Raw genomic sequence first — 14,560 nt, forward strand, 5'->3', positions numbered from 1 at the left:
GCTGGACTCGATGATCTTCCGAGGTCCCCTCCAGCCCTAATGTCTATGAAATCTATGAAATAATGTTCTATCATTTGAGAAAGTGTAAATATGGTTATATAGGTTTTCCCCCGGTATATTTTTGCGTAAAGTCCATGGTGGTGGCGATGACTTTTTCTTACAAGGGTCTAATCACCTCTTCAATCCTTCCAGGAACATTAAATTTTACTCTTGGATAATGTTTAGTGTTCTTTCCTCTTTTTCATCTTGTTTCACTCAGTTGTACCCCATGCCCTCTTCTCTTCCAGATTTAACTCTTCTACCTTTTGCTACTTGTTTCTCCTGCCTAAAGGGATTTAAACCCACCTCTCACATACATGATCTAGTCAATTAAAGTATTGTGGGACTGGAATAGGACTGGCTCTTTCGGTCAGGCAGAAGTTTTCTCATTTTCCATGGAATAATTAAATATTTTCTACAGTCTACTGGCTTGGCCATTCATCTGGGAGGAGAGAATCTTCCACTTCAGTCCTGATCACAGATCCACAGAAGTTTAGGGCTGGAAGGGACCTCATGAAATCATCAGGTCCAGTGAATACTTAACATAAAATGCTTACACCTCCACTGGAGTAGGGGCTGGACACTCCCAAAGTAGTGGCCTAACGACGATGCTATAGAATCAGTCTTTCACTTTTTCTCTAGCCAAATAAATATTTAGTGCAGAGTGCAACAGCTTCAACAAGACAGCATAACAAAGCACCATCCCTAAATGCCCCATGGCCTTTAGAGCACTCACACAGAAGATGGGAGTGCAAATCCCCCCCAGCTAGAAGATGGAATTGAACCCAGGTCTCCCATATCCTGGATGAGTGGTCTAAGTACTGAGCTCAGGTAAAAGAGAGGGTACCGCCACCACCTCCCATTCCTCCTCCTGCTCCAACTGTGTGTGTGGGGCCCAAGCTAGCAGGTATGCTTGAGAGCACCAGCTAGACTAGGCTCTGCTGGTGAGAGGCAGAGAAATGCCTAGTGTGTGGATCGCAGTGGGGCTTCTCCGCACTGTCATGATTTAGGCACGCTTTTGAGCATGCCCAGATGCAGACCTTTAGGCACCTGGGGAAGTTTTCTCCTGAAAATTAGGCCCTGAGAGAATTAGGTGCCTCAGCAACTGAGTGAGGTTCTGAGTATGTGAATGTTGGAAGTAGGTGCTTAAAGAGTCAGTTAGGCTGGGCCTAAGTGCCTAAGACCATTTGTAGATCCAGTTCTAAGTATTTGGGTATAAATGCAGAACATCAGCTTCCCTATCTTAACTGCACAGATGCGTGGGGTCTGTGTTGAACTGGGGTACTTCTGGGGTGGAGTACAAAGGAAGCAAGTCTAGGAAGCTGTTAAGTCAGCAGAGACCCCCATGTGAAGCCATCCAGTGAAAACCAAGTGATTGGGAAGAGATGAGGATGGCTCAGGAAAAACCTTCAGCATAGCCTTTAGCAGGGAGGGCAGTGCACTCCATCTCAACACTGTAAAGAAGATGACTGAGAAGAGGAGAGGAGAGTTTATGCCCTGTGCACTGGCACTGGAGCAAGAAGGATGATACAACATAAGCAGGTACTTAGTGATATTACTGGATATGCATTTGAAAAGCAGGGGTTTCCTGTCAACTGGAAAGGGGTTGGATGGTGTAGACTGTAGATAAATATCTATGTATATAAATGTAAATGTCTATATACTCATAAGGCTGTTCTTTTCCTGTCATGCTTGTTGCTTTTCCAGGATCATTTGGGTGTCCATTGTAGAAACCATTTGCAATCTCAAACTCTTGCAAATGGCAATGTTCTTAATCCTTCTTCTGTTGATATGTGGGCAGAAGCCATCAGGAAATGATATAGCTGTAGTGGGATCCCATATATCTCTCTCCAATACAGTTATGGCCTCACTTTATATGTTTTACAAATTAGATCCATTATTCTAGTAATAAAGTGGGATTTTAACATTAGACTTTTCTGCAGATATTATAATAAGATTATTGATAGATTTTTTAGTTGGGAAGGGAGGTGATTTATTGTCCAAGAAGCTTTAAAAGCCCCTTGTCAAATGCTGAAGGCCAGTCATCATTAAATATACATTTCCCAGTCAAAAACCCCAGCAGTGATTGCTGAAATGGGGTGTTTTATTGTCTCTATTGCATAAATAGCACAAAAGGAGCTTATACTTTTGCTTTCCTGGGGCTGTTTATACACTGTGACATGGGTAACTGTTCTGTTTTTGCATTCTTCTGTGTGGCTTGATGAAGTCCCCATGAAGCAGTATCTTGTACCTGCCCCTTATATGTGGGGAAATTTGAGTACATAGATGCGGGTTCCGCATGTGCAAATTTGTTCTAATAAGATGACCCTTTTTATACCAAAAACTTGTTATATGCGAGGTAAATTCACGTGATCGCTGTGGTGGAAGCTCGCAGTCCGCTGCTTCGTGCAGTGCATTGTGGGAGTGACACACACTCAAATATAGTCTCCTGTGTGGATCTGTGCTCCTCACTCATTTGCAGCACACGTTTCTGCAGTTGTCAACCTCATTATGATAGTGCCCTGTGCTTGTGTGTACTGTGGCTGTTGGTGAGTACAAAAATTGTCTTGTAAAAGTGGTAGAAATGGGTCTGGGGGTCAGTACAGTTGCGGTCTTGGAACGTATCCCTATTTGTTACATTGTAAGGTGGGTTCCCTTTATGCAAATTCGAGTTATGTGCCGTTTTCCAGGAACGCATGTACAGCATAAGGCGATGGAAACCTGTACTGAGTGGGATGAATAGACTTGATATTAATCTCGCTGACACCACTGCACAATCATTAGTGTCCAGATGGAGCCACTGGTTTTTCATGCACAGAGGGGACTGAGGCATGTAAGTTGTTTCTTGCTACTTGCATCTCTACTGACGGGATAGGGAGGGAAAAGCAGCCTCGGCAGGGGGTCTACTGTCTATTCTATTCATGTAGTTGGGGAATGGCCAGGCAGGAGCAAAGCATGGGCAGGGTCTTGGCTCACTCCACCCAATGTGCTGGACCGCACAATGTATGGGGAAGTGCCAGAAAGGGGCCTGGTGTTCTCATTTCCCCTTGGAGAGCAAGTTCTCCTGACTTGTACCTGCTGAGGAACTAGCCCGGTGTTTGCCAAATGTTTGTTTCTTTTCTTCTTTCAAAAGTTATAGCTTTAAAACTTTTGCTTTTTCATTCATGGACAAGAAAGCTGTATTGATATGAGGAAAGAAACTTGGTTATGATGAGCTGGGATTTTTCACTGATGGCCTTACCATCTCTCTCCTGTGCACTGGGGTGCCTGCAGGTTCTTCCTCATGCTGCAACACGTCAGCAGCTTCAGGGCTTCTAAAATGATCTGACGATCTGCTCCCTGCTGCCTCCTGCAAGGTTTTCACAGAACTTGTATTTGGACGTCCTGCCTTGCCCGGTCTCAACACATCTTTTTGGAGGGAAAAAAAAGAAAGGGTTTTTCTTCAAACTCAGCTCGTATTACTATAGCCAGAGAAGTGCCAGAGGTTTTTTCTACCAGGACTGGTCCAGGAAGTTACCTAAAAGCTCCCAGAGGGCCCTGAGCACCCTTAAGGCACAAGTTTGTAAATAACCTTTCATTTAAAAATGTTTTCATTCTAATTTTGGTGAGTGATAGCAACGGGGGATAGATTCAGACTCTTGAAGCAGCCCTAAAGAACAGCTGATGCAAAGACTGCGCTGGTCCCAGGAACAGTTTCTGCCGGCAGCAATTACTAACCGCACCTTGCCACGCACTAAGCTGCTCTGACCAGCAAATGGAGGTTGTTGGAGCCAAAGGTTCACCGTTCTCCATCTGCTCCAGGCAAATTGCTTATATCCGTGTACTCAGAGGCATAACTGGGCAGCTGTGCACCCTGAGCAGCAGCAGTGCATAGGATAGCAGCTGTTATCAGGTTGCTACCAATGGCAGCTGCTATTTTGGTGCCCTCTGAACTAGGGCTGGTGCCCTGGTTTCCCCTACTTAGTTACATTACTGCCCATAGTAGCATAGGCAATATATGTGTGTAAGGGTGTCCTTTATTCCCCCTTTAGTTTTGCACGGTGCATCATCCAAGTCGCAGTCCAGCATTAAGTGGCAGAGCTAGCAGGAAAAAGGGTGCTTTTCCTGTGAAATGTATCAACGAAAACAGAACTGTTTTCATGTTTGGTCATTTTTTTCTGGGAATATTTTTGGGAGGTTTTTTGAGGGAGGGAGGTGGGGAAGGGGAGGGAATACCTAAATTAAATATCTTCTGTTTTTCAGGGAAGGAAAATTGACATTTTTGGTTTAAAAATTTGCTTTTCAATGCCACCACCCTCCAAATTGAACAGAAATGATTTATTTCACAAAGACATCACATAAATTGAACATTAATTTCCTATCCTAACAAGTTTTGAAGAACTGTCAAGCAGTTCCCATAGGTGAAGGTTTCATGTTGTCGTTCCCATGCTTTTATTGACAGGTATTTGTTTCATTGATAGCAGTAGCTGCAAAGGTTTGAAGAAGTAGAGGTTACCTGGGTACTTGCATTCCAGCATGAAAAGATCCTCTGAATTTAAAAATCTCATAACAGCATTGAATCCATTCCTTCTAAATGCTTTTGATTTCAGTTTAACCACCTAAAATTGAATATACATTAGGTATCAAACACAGTTTGATATACGAGATGAATGATTTCGTTAAAATAATAGTGGTAAGCTATATTAGGAATCAGACGAAGCTTAATATATGAGATGAACAATTTAATTAAAATACCTGTCGTGAACTTTTAAAGGGATCTTGAGGGAAAGAGGGGATGTTACAATATTGGGACAATCTTACTGTAAAGTCTGGAGTATCTTTGATAACCAGGCCATCCTATTTTAAGTAGTTTTTCTCTCTAAGCTTTGATCTTGCCTCATGTAACATGCATTAGTAATAAAGCTGAACAAATATTTCATAAATGAATAATTTATTTGATGACTGCTTTTTGCTAATCGTCTGCAAATAGTTTTTGATGATTGAATACTAGCAACAAATTGGTTGCAAGCAGTATATACAGAGGCAAAGAATTATTCACAGCGATTACCCTCTGTATAACTCTGAATAAGCTTACAAAAATCACAAAATGCTCTATCAAAACAAAATGAAAACATTCAGCTAGTGATGGTGGATTTGCCCAGCATTGATTTCTAGAGGAATGCCAACATATACTTCACCATAATTTCCTGTGTTAAGAAGAAAAGAGAACTTTAGCATCTCAGATCCCACTGTAGCTGACTTCATATGGCCGGCACTGTATATGCAAATAGGTCTTTACAAGAAAACTGGGTCTAAGTGTTTGCTCAGCAGAAAAACAACACAAAACAGAAGCAAAACGTGATTGACTTTGCAGTGAATAACCATGAACGGTCTACGCAAAGGAACTGACTGCACATACAATACTTTCCTGCAATACTCCAATGGAAGACGTCTAGGAAATAAACATAGCCCGATAAAACAATTTTACGCTCAGAGGATAGGAGTGTAACCGTATGAACTCTTTTTCCATTTCCTCCTGCAGGAATAAATATTTTAGACAAGCAAAGTACTTTGTAAATGATGCCTTTGTGGGGATTCGTCTGGCCTGGTTCAATTATTTCGAAACCTAGCAATTTTCTCATATCATTGAATCTGGTTTTATTGCAAATAGGGTCATAGAAATAGTCAGTCATTGTGATAATGGACTTAGTTTATCTTAACTATTAACACTTCCAGTAGGTTTACACACACGTATGTATGCAATATTTATGTATATGCACAGTACATATATATTAATAATGAAGTAACTTTATCTTGAACAATCTGAAGACAAAATCACGTAATAGCATACATTTAAGAGTGCAGTTGTAACTGGAAGCAGCATATCAGTATAACAGAAAAGAAAGGGACTAAATAAATTAGTAGAGAGTCTTCCATATCTCCTTCAACTTCCAGAGTGTCAAATGATCCTTTATTCAAAATTCCACCTTTCATGGTTCTGTGTACACTTGGTTAATAATTTAGCCACACATCTGTTTGCTGCCAGGTGAGTTTTGTGTTTGTTAATGTGATTTCTCGCCCCCCCCACCTCCCAGAGCTACATATGCATCAAGAAAAAAGTGCCCCAGAGTAAAAAATTGACACTGAAAGTACCCGAACCCTCTTTAGCCTCTGGAGAAACCAATCCAGTGCTGAAAGATGTGGGACACCCTATAAATGTATAATAGGGGATAGGTCCTCCCGGTGACACCTGCCAGAAGGGGCACCCTGCCCAGACATCCTGAAGGTGAATTTTTGTGGGTGTGTTATGACCAAAAGGGCGAAGTAAAGCTTTCATGTGGATAGTACAGCTATTTCCATGGAGGTATTCTTTTGTTTTTAAAGCAAAAATGAAGTGTAATAGAGGCTGATGAAACGTAGAGATGGTCCACTAAAATTTAAAATTATGTACAGTGGTTGCATCTACACGAGACTACTGTAGCGCTGCATGGCAGGAAGCGTGATGCAACGCTACTATGCAGTAGTCTCGGGCTACTGTGCAGTCAGCGTCACAAAAAAGCCATTCCTTGGCATGACTACACAGTAACTCTGGTTACTGTGCAGTTATTTAGTCCTTGCTTATACGAGTGCTAAATGACTGCGCGGTAACGACGGTGCAGTCAGCGTTTCACGTAGATGTGGTCTGTGAGTCCAACTGGGAGATCAGCTTTCCATCATTTCAAAGTACATATGCCTTATAGGTACTTAGAGACTTGTTGTATCAGGAGGCCAGTTGTCCTCCACAAAGGAAAGAAAATGAAGGAATATGCTTTCCACGAAGAACCTGCCAGGCCAGACTTATCCTTGGGAACCTAGAGGCCTTTCACCCTATGTACTGCTAATCTGTTGTGAATGTTTAAATTATGGAATAGGTCTATATATTATCCTTTGGTCCATGTGTTCAACTCCCTTCAGTGTCCATGGTATGGACTGAGGATCCACCTGTGGATTGAGGATGACATGTAAACTGCTCTTTGCAGATGTCAGATGAAACATTTTAACAGCAAATACAGTAGTTCTACATGAATCATTGTCATAGAGGTTTCTAACCTAAGACAGGATGTTGCCTTGAACCTATGCCAAAGCAGTCAAGAAGCAACATTTTCTTTCTTGGTTTATAGTGTTGGCTTTTACTCTACAGGGCAAATCTGTACTTCAGGCTCACAGAAACGTCACTAGCTTGTAGAAGGGATCCACCTGACTCTGATTTTTAATGAATGCAGTCTCTTTCAGTTACGTTCCTTTCTGTGTAGTTAGTAAAAATGGTCTTGGAATATTCAAGAGGATAGGCAATGACATATATATATGATTTTTTGTGAATTCATATATACACGAATATATATAAAGCTCATTTCAGTGGCCCAGATACATTACATGCATAATATTATATATATAATATGAAATAGTGTGCAAACATTTTGTAACTAAGAAAGCTCATTTCAGTGGCCCAGATATTTTATATATGTAATGTATCTGGGCCACTGAAATGAGCTTTCTTAGTTACAAAATGTTTTGCACATCTATTTCATAATTAAAGTACTGGGAACACCGTCATGCTGTTATTTATGATCCAGAGTGCATTTTTAGATTGAAATGTCCCACAGATGATTAGATATATTTCAGCTGATGTTTTCCCTGCCATTCTGTTTATCTTATCCCTGGGCTCTAAAATGTAAAATATGTATTGATCGAATAAGAGTTACCAGGTAACTGAATGCTAATACCTGCTGTTTGCCCATTGTTTCAGTATCAGTTAGTCCTCCCGATCCAAACGCAGAAGATGAACAGAGCCAAACCTAGTGAGGTCATTCAGAGTGACCTTTTATCTCTCAGTTGGCATACTTTAGGAATTACGTTAGCCGTAATGGGACCTCTCGCTAAAGCATCCTGAAGTGCGGTTAACTGAAACATTACTACCAGCAATAGTGCTAAACAGAACTATCTTAGTGCTAAGGGTGGGGGGAGGAAACAAGAGCGTGAAAAGAGAAATTCTGGAAACAGCAAAATATATTTCTTTTAATGGAGTTCAATTTCAGCAGAAATTGCTTTTTTTTCTTTATTTTTTATACCTAATTTTCCAAAATGAGATTCAGCTTGATGAAGATGCACTCTAATACCAGCTTAGGAAATATTCTGAACCATCAGGGGATAAAGGCCTGATCTAACTCCCAGTGAAATCAAAACCCCTCTTATTGAACTCAGCAGATAGTGGATCTGAACCTAAGTGGGTTTGAGAAGATTGGAACTCCTTAGTGCCTAAATTGATCCCTCAGATACTAGAGGGCAGCAAATTAGATTAGTTTTGTGGTTTTAATGTGGAAGGAAAAAGGTCACCGGAATTTGAAGCTTGTACAGAAAGGCATCTCACTCTGAGATGAGTTAATAGCATTAGTGCAACTGGATTTGAACAGTGGAATTCAGTTTTGCATCCTACACTGGAGAGAAATTAGATGAGAGGAGCTAGAACATGATTACATGGCTGGGAGGGTTGATGACAGGAAAGGCTGAGTAAAGAAAGTACACATAACTTGGTAAGGGCGGGGGGTTGTGGTAACAGTTTACAGGGTGCAAAGGATGTTAAGAACAGGAACCAAATTCTCTTTTCTCTAATGTAAATCTGCAGTGCAAGTCAAGACTTTCTTCTGGATTTGCACTCTGATAACTCACCCCAAATAGTGGAGGAGGATTATCAGCATGACACAGACGGGTATAACTAGGAGTAGTGTGTAAAATGGTCAAAAGTGCCCAATTATGTTGGAAACCTAATTTCTATTAACTTTCAGTGTTACTCAGTGAAACATTGATGATTCAGGAGGCACATTAGGAAGTATTAGGTATTCATGGAAAATTAATCTGTTTGTACAAAGGTTTTTTGGAGCTTAACAGTTTGCTTTCATTCCTGTGCATAGCTTGGATCTATAAATATATTTTTTGCATATGAATGGAAGGGAGTTAACTTCCTACAAAACAGTCAAAGCTTTGGTAGTTGGGGCTCTTATTTGTGATATGTCCAACTCTTTGCACTGCTTGATTTGGGGCAGACACCTGGGCATGCCATAGTCCAGGTGATTAACTTCACAATTAGAATATTGGCTCCTGATTTCTTGCCAGAAATCTCACCCTGGCCTGAGAAACATTTTAGCCAACATCGATACATTTTCTATAAAACATTTAACTTTCAAGGAAATGACTTTTTGAGGTGGAAAAATGTCAGAAAATATTCTGCTAGCAGTAATGTGTAAGGTTCTCAAGCAGTCTCCTAAAGCAGCGGTTCTCAACCTTTTGCACCTTCTGGTTCTTCTAAGTTTGACCTCTGCTTGCTGAATATGACCTGTTTGAGCAGTGGCCAACCTTTTTGGCAGGTGAGCCACAAGTTAAGCTGTGTGCCCTCTATGCGTGCCATTCTAATCCTCACCTCCTCAGAGGTGCATATGACAGGATTTGCACCTTGGTGCCCTGGCATGAAGGTAGGGGGCTCAAGACTTCAGCTGCAGCTGCACAAAGTAGAGCAGGAGTAGGTCACTGCTGCGAGAGAAGGTGTCACCCCAGAGACACAGGTTGACATTTTATGCTGGCCCTGCAACTAGTGGAGTTTTACATGGCAAGTAAGGCTCCAGAGCCCTGAATTCAGCAGTGGCTGTAGGACCAGGAAAGGGTTAACCTGGCTCTTGGTGGTGACACCTCACACCTTTCATAGTAGTGTCCTGCTCCTGCTGTGGTCCATGAAACACTCGGCCTCCATCCCAGTGCCTCCTTTTACCGTGCCTGGGTCTTGCATGCTTCGTACAGCAGCTGATGCATCATGTGTGGCATGCATGCCATGGATTGGCCACCTCCTGGTCTACCTGAGGGAGGAGTTGAGCTAATAGGGGTTGGGGGTTTTTTGGGTCAGAAATTCAGATGTACCACTGTGGCTACATGGGAATTTTTAGACAAGGCAGCAGCCTGCAAGTGTGTAGAGCTGCTACGACAGGGGATGTTGTCATCATAAGATATTCTCTCTCCCATGTAGGGAGCATTTCTGGAAGAAAGAGCATGAAACTGCATTGGTCTTGTAGCTGCTAGAATCATTTCTTGGGGCAGAGTGGCAAAAATTAGACTTTCTTATGGGGTGTTCTAACTTATACCAGGAGCCAGGAGGCCCCAGGCTGTCTCCCACATTAGGCAGTTATGGAGGGGGTATAAGTCTTTTTATCAAACCTTGCCTTCTGCCAGAAATGTCTCTAGCTTCACATCCCGTGATTCTGCCTAAATGATCACCAACACAGTGAAGCTGAAATGTGTATTCCTTTATTCTGTTATTTTCTTGTGCTGCTTTATCATCTACCGCATGGATAATGTCAAAGCTAGGAAATAAGACATCACTTTGCCGTGATAAGAAGTTGTGTTAACTTTCCTGATGGACACCCCTGCTGTTCCAACGCAAAGAGCTATTACTGAGGGATGCTGCATGACTGATTTCCAGGAAAGCTGCCTTGTGTTTGAATGAGATAAATTTCTACCCACAAGTCCTTCTGGGCTACATTTTCAAGAGACTGAATTAACTGTATACACTGAGCGCCCCTTTCCCCAAGCACTCGTGTAGCAGGGCTGTTGTAGATTATAGTGGGAGTTCTGTGTGTGGGACACTGGTAAGACTGAGCCCCTATTATTGTAATCAATGTGACTAATTAGATATGCGTCATTAGGTAAAACTTTGTTTGTATTTTTTGGACCACACTCTATTCCCACTTACACCCATGTAACACTATTATAGTCACTGGACATTTGCAAGTGTGTGGGAGCAGAATTTGGCACGCTTTGTGCCAGAGAACTCATTTATATGGATAAAAAATGGATTATTTCCAGAAGTCAAGGGTAACATTTCTTTTTGGGCAAGGGGCTGCCACCTAGTCTTGCACTGTAGCCCTACATTCTTGGGCCAAATGCCAGTTGATTCATCACATTATAAGGCCTCTCCGAATGAGATGTCCTTGTTATGCTCCGATTATATGGTTGTCATCACTGATGAACCGCCAGCAGTTTAACAATGTGCTACCTCAAAAGTTTCTTGCCTTGTCTCCACAGAACATCCCCTGGATAGAAACTTCTCTCTGATAACGCATGTGCAAAGTCTCCATTGGCTCCACATTCTCCTGTTTTCCCTGATGTGAATTCCTCCCCAACCCACTGTGCTCTCTGCAAAGAAATACAGCTTCTACCTTCATGTCCAATGTCTCGACTCATCCTGTTTTCTTCTCAGTTTTACTGAGGGATTTCTCTACCAGGCAGGGGATTCTTACAGGTGCGGGAATGGAGGCAGGTTCATTTTCTGCAGGTCTAGTTTACATCAGTTATGACTGGCAAATTGTCTGGCTAGTTGGGTGAAGTGCACTCTGGTAATGTTCAAGTGCTTGGGTGGGGAATATTCACTTCAATTCTTGAGATGGTCAGTTCTCTCCTGACTGCTAGAAGTTTTCCCTAGCTAGGGTGGGAAAACTGGTGTCCCCAAGCTGATAGGAGACTGAGTTCCTTGAAAGGAGGACAGTACTTTTAGACTGAACACTATGCCATCTCTTCAGACTCTGGGCATGGGCTGTACAGGTGGCGGGTGTCATGGAAAACATAGTAAGCACTGGGCCAGGGGATCGGATACAGGATGTTTTTCTGCAGTCCTTACTGCTGCTTCAAAAAAGAAAGAACATTTCATCCCTCCAGCACCTATCTTTCACCGGAAACCGCGCTGAGCCCTACCTTCAAACTGCGTAGTCATACCCTTGAATGCTCACCAAAGGTTAGCTAGCCACTTCTAGGTCTCAAGAGAGTGGTAGGGATCAGCTTCTGACCTTGATAACCTCCTTTTACGTCACTGAACCAGTGCAAAGGGATTTTAAATGAACCCTCTGGAGGCTGAGGGTTCTTCAAGTGTAGGAGGCACACTGCTAGCTCTACATCATCTTTTCCCAGGAGCTGGGTCAGGGCTAGACTGGAAAGGGTGGAGACAGCATGTCTGATATTTTGAGCAATCCTCAGGCAACAGAAGGCACCCCAGAGGCTGGTGTAGATAGAGCAGCCTTTGGTTCCTCTAAGTTACACAAAGAAGCATCTTGAGCTCTGCTTGCTGCAATACGGGAAACACATTTGACAACTAAGTTTGTCCATCCCTCCAGTTGTGTCCAGCATATGACCTATTTAGACAAGCTCTGGTCCTACGAGTCTATCCTACAGCATGACTATTTTGGAAATGGCTACTCATGTATTAAAGGTAAGTAGTTAGCCGGGTTAGCCTGAAGTGAGGCAGGGCAGGGTGACACCTTAGTGGCAAACTGATGAATAGAGGCATAAGCTTTCACAGGTAAAATTATGTATGAATTACACATGAATTTTAAAACAAACAAACAAAAAAACCTGAGCTTGCAAACAAGAACAAATGGCATTGAGGTAAGCTGCTTTGCATTTATCATGGGATAAGAGGGTGCGGATGAGCAGTTACCTCAGAGCTGATGACATGCTATATGTTCACTGCCTAGCTTTTGTTACAAGTTATACTAAACAAGCCTTCCAAGTTGCATGTTTTATTAACACCCCGGTAATTTTGAAGTCCTCGTTGCCCCCTTTTACTCCAAAAAAAGAATATTTGAGTCAGAAATGTGATTGGACAGCTCAGTGCTTTGTAAGAAGCAACTGGAAGATACCTAGAGCACCTGGAAATGGCCCTATGATTATGACATGAAACTTTCCAGCTTTTCCAGCTAAGTTGCTAAGGCTTTTTTCTGTACCAAATGTGACACTAGATATGAAATATTATTAACCCCATTGGTTGCATTAACTTTGCAGCAAAATACCATTCAGAGGATGAGGCTATCACATTATTTTCATCCAGGATTTGGTTTTAACACTCCTATCATAGCTGACTACAGCAACAGCAATCACATAATGTTAGTGCCTGCACACCTTGATCAAGAACGTGGCACTAGAGGCTTTATAGCAGTGAGTCTCAGCCAGGGTGCTATGGCACCCTGGGATCTCTTGAAGAACATTTTAAAGTGCTGCGAAGTTCTGCGCAGTAGCAGTATTATATGTTTGCCCACTTAAGAGTGCTGCACATGAAACACAAGATAAACCCAGAGATTTCAGCTGGGAATCTATGGTATCCACAACATAATGACCTATTGTGGGCTTTCCCCGTTCTTTGCAATAAAAAAGAAATTGCTGTTATTTTTTCTATTGTCAAAAAATGAAGCGAAAACGAAGAGCTGGCACTTTCTGAGGGGCTCCTTGCCTCTAAAGGAGTGGGGGGAGTGGGGGAGAGGAGGTGCCTTGTACCTAAAAAAGGTTGAAAACCACTGCTTTATAAACATAGCTAGAGAGACAGTCCCTGCCTGGGAAAATTTATAAACAAAGGTGCTATGTAGCTATACATCTGGCTGACAGTGAACATACAACACACTGAAGAATCAACTAAAGAGCTGCAATATTTTAGAAATCTGGGTTAAGCCGTTTTATGCCTTAGCTATTCATTGCAGCGGCCTGTTCAGGACAAAAGCTCACAATCTCTTTAGACGTACCTGTTGCTCATGATGAAAAGTGTAAGCAGCATCTCAGACTGACATGGCTAGCGTGGAAGGCCTGGTTAGAAAAAATCCTTCATCAGAGCAGCAGCTGCCTCCTTCTCCTTGGGCAAAGTTCTTTAAAGCTTGTCAGAGATGCTGTAATCAGACTAGGTCATCAAACCCAGTCCTCCTGAGCACTGGAAATAGGATCCAGAGATGAGCATTCAACGGCGTGGGCAAGGTCTAAAACACTAAAGTTTCCACTGAAATTAAATGAAGGGACTTTAATTGCTGTGAGAGAAAAGCAAGGCAATAATGGAAGAGCCCGAAAGCTTTCAAATGCCCTCCTGAAATGACGTTAGCTGCGAGGTAGGAATCTATGTGGCACATAACACGATCTGATAGCAGCCCAAAACACTTACTGCGCCTCCAACTTAGTTAACTACTGGAGCATTTATCTGTGTGATTCCTGGAACTAAAGGCAAATTTTAATCTAGATTTTGCCATACAGTTGAATAGTTTTATTACTGGGTTAAATAAAAAGGGTAATAAAGTAATAAAAATTGATTCTTTGTCTACTCAGTCTAAAAACATAAAGCTGCAGTCAATATGTTTAACAATTTGTAAATAGATTGGAAATAAAGCACCATAACCTGCTTATTTACCAGTGGGAAGTGACAGATACGGTTTTAGTGCCACATTTGTGTATATGCATGCGTTAGCAATTTTGCCATTTGAATGAATCATTTGATAAAGGAAGAGAAAATGGGCCAAGTTTATCCCTGCTGCAGTGTGTTTTGAGCTTAGTAGAGTTACACCTGGGGATGGATTTGGCATGGAGTGAACAAATTCATTTTTAAATAAAATTAAAGGACCAGCACCTGCTCCTATCACCTGAGGATTCAGTACAAAATATCTGACAGGGCTGAATAACCTCTTAGTAACAGTAGTACACTGAATTGGCCAAAACA

General features: G+C 42.0%; 1 protein-coding gene across 1 annotated transcript in view; it reads right to left on the reverse strand.

Annotated features, from left to right (window-relative positions):
• CUNH14orf180 (chromosome unknown C14orf180 homolog) overlaps positions 1 to 13,783 on the reverse strand; it is a 30,948-nt gene extending 17,165 nt beyond the window's left edge. Inside the window, exons 1-3 of the mRNA XM_019518490.1 lie at positions 13,605 to 13,783; positions 4,535 to 4,637; positions 3,281 to 3,447 (exon numbers count right to left, since the gene is read on the reverse strand). Of these exons, the coding sequence (XP_019374035.1) occupies positions 3,281 to 3,447; positions 4,535 to 4,586 (219 nt within the window). The 5' untranslated portion in view covers positions 4,587 to 4,637; positions 13,605 to 13,783. The remainder of the gene's footprint in view (positions 1 to 3,280; positions 3,448 to 4,534; positions 4,638 to 13,604) is intronic.
• Positions 13,784 to 14,560: the final 777 nt, after the last annotated feature.

Source organism: Gavialis gangeticus, unplaced genomic scaffold (assembly GCF_001723915.1).
Source record: "Gavialis gangeticus isolate Ggan-Ray unplaced genomic scaffold, GavGan_comp1, whole genome shotgun sequence".
Lineage (NCBI taxonomy): Eukaryota > Metazoa > Chordata > Crocodylia > Gavialidae > Gavialis > Gavialis gangeticus.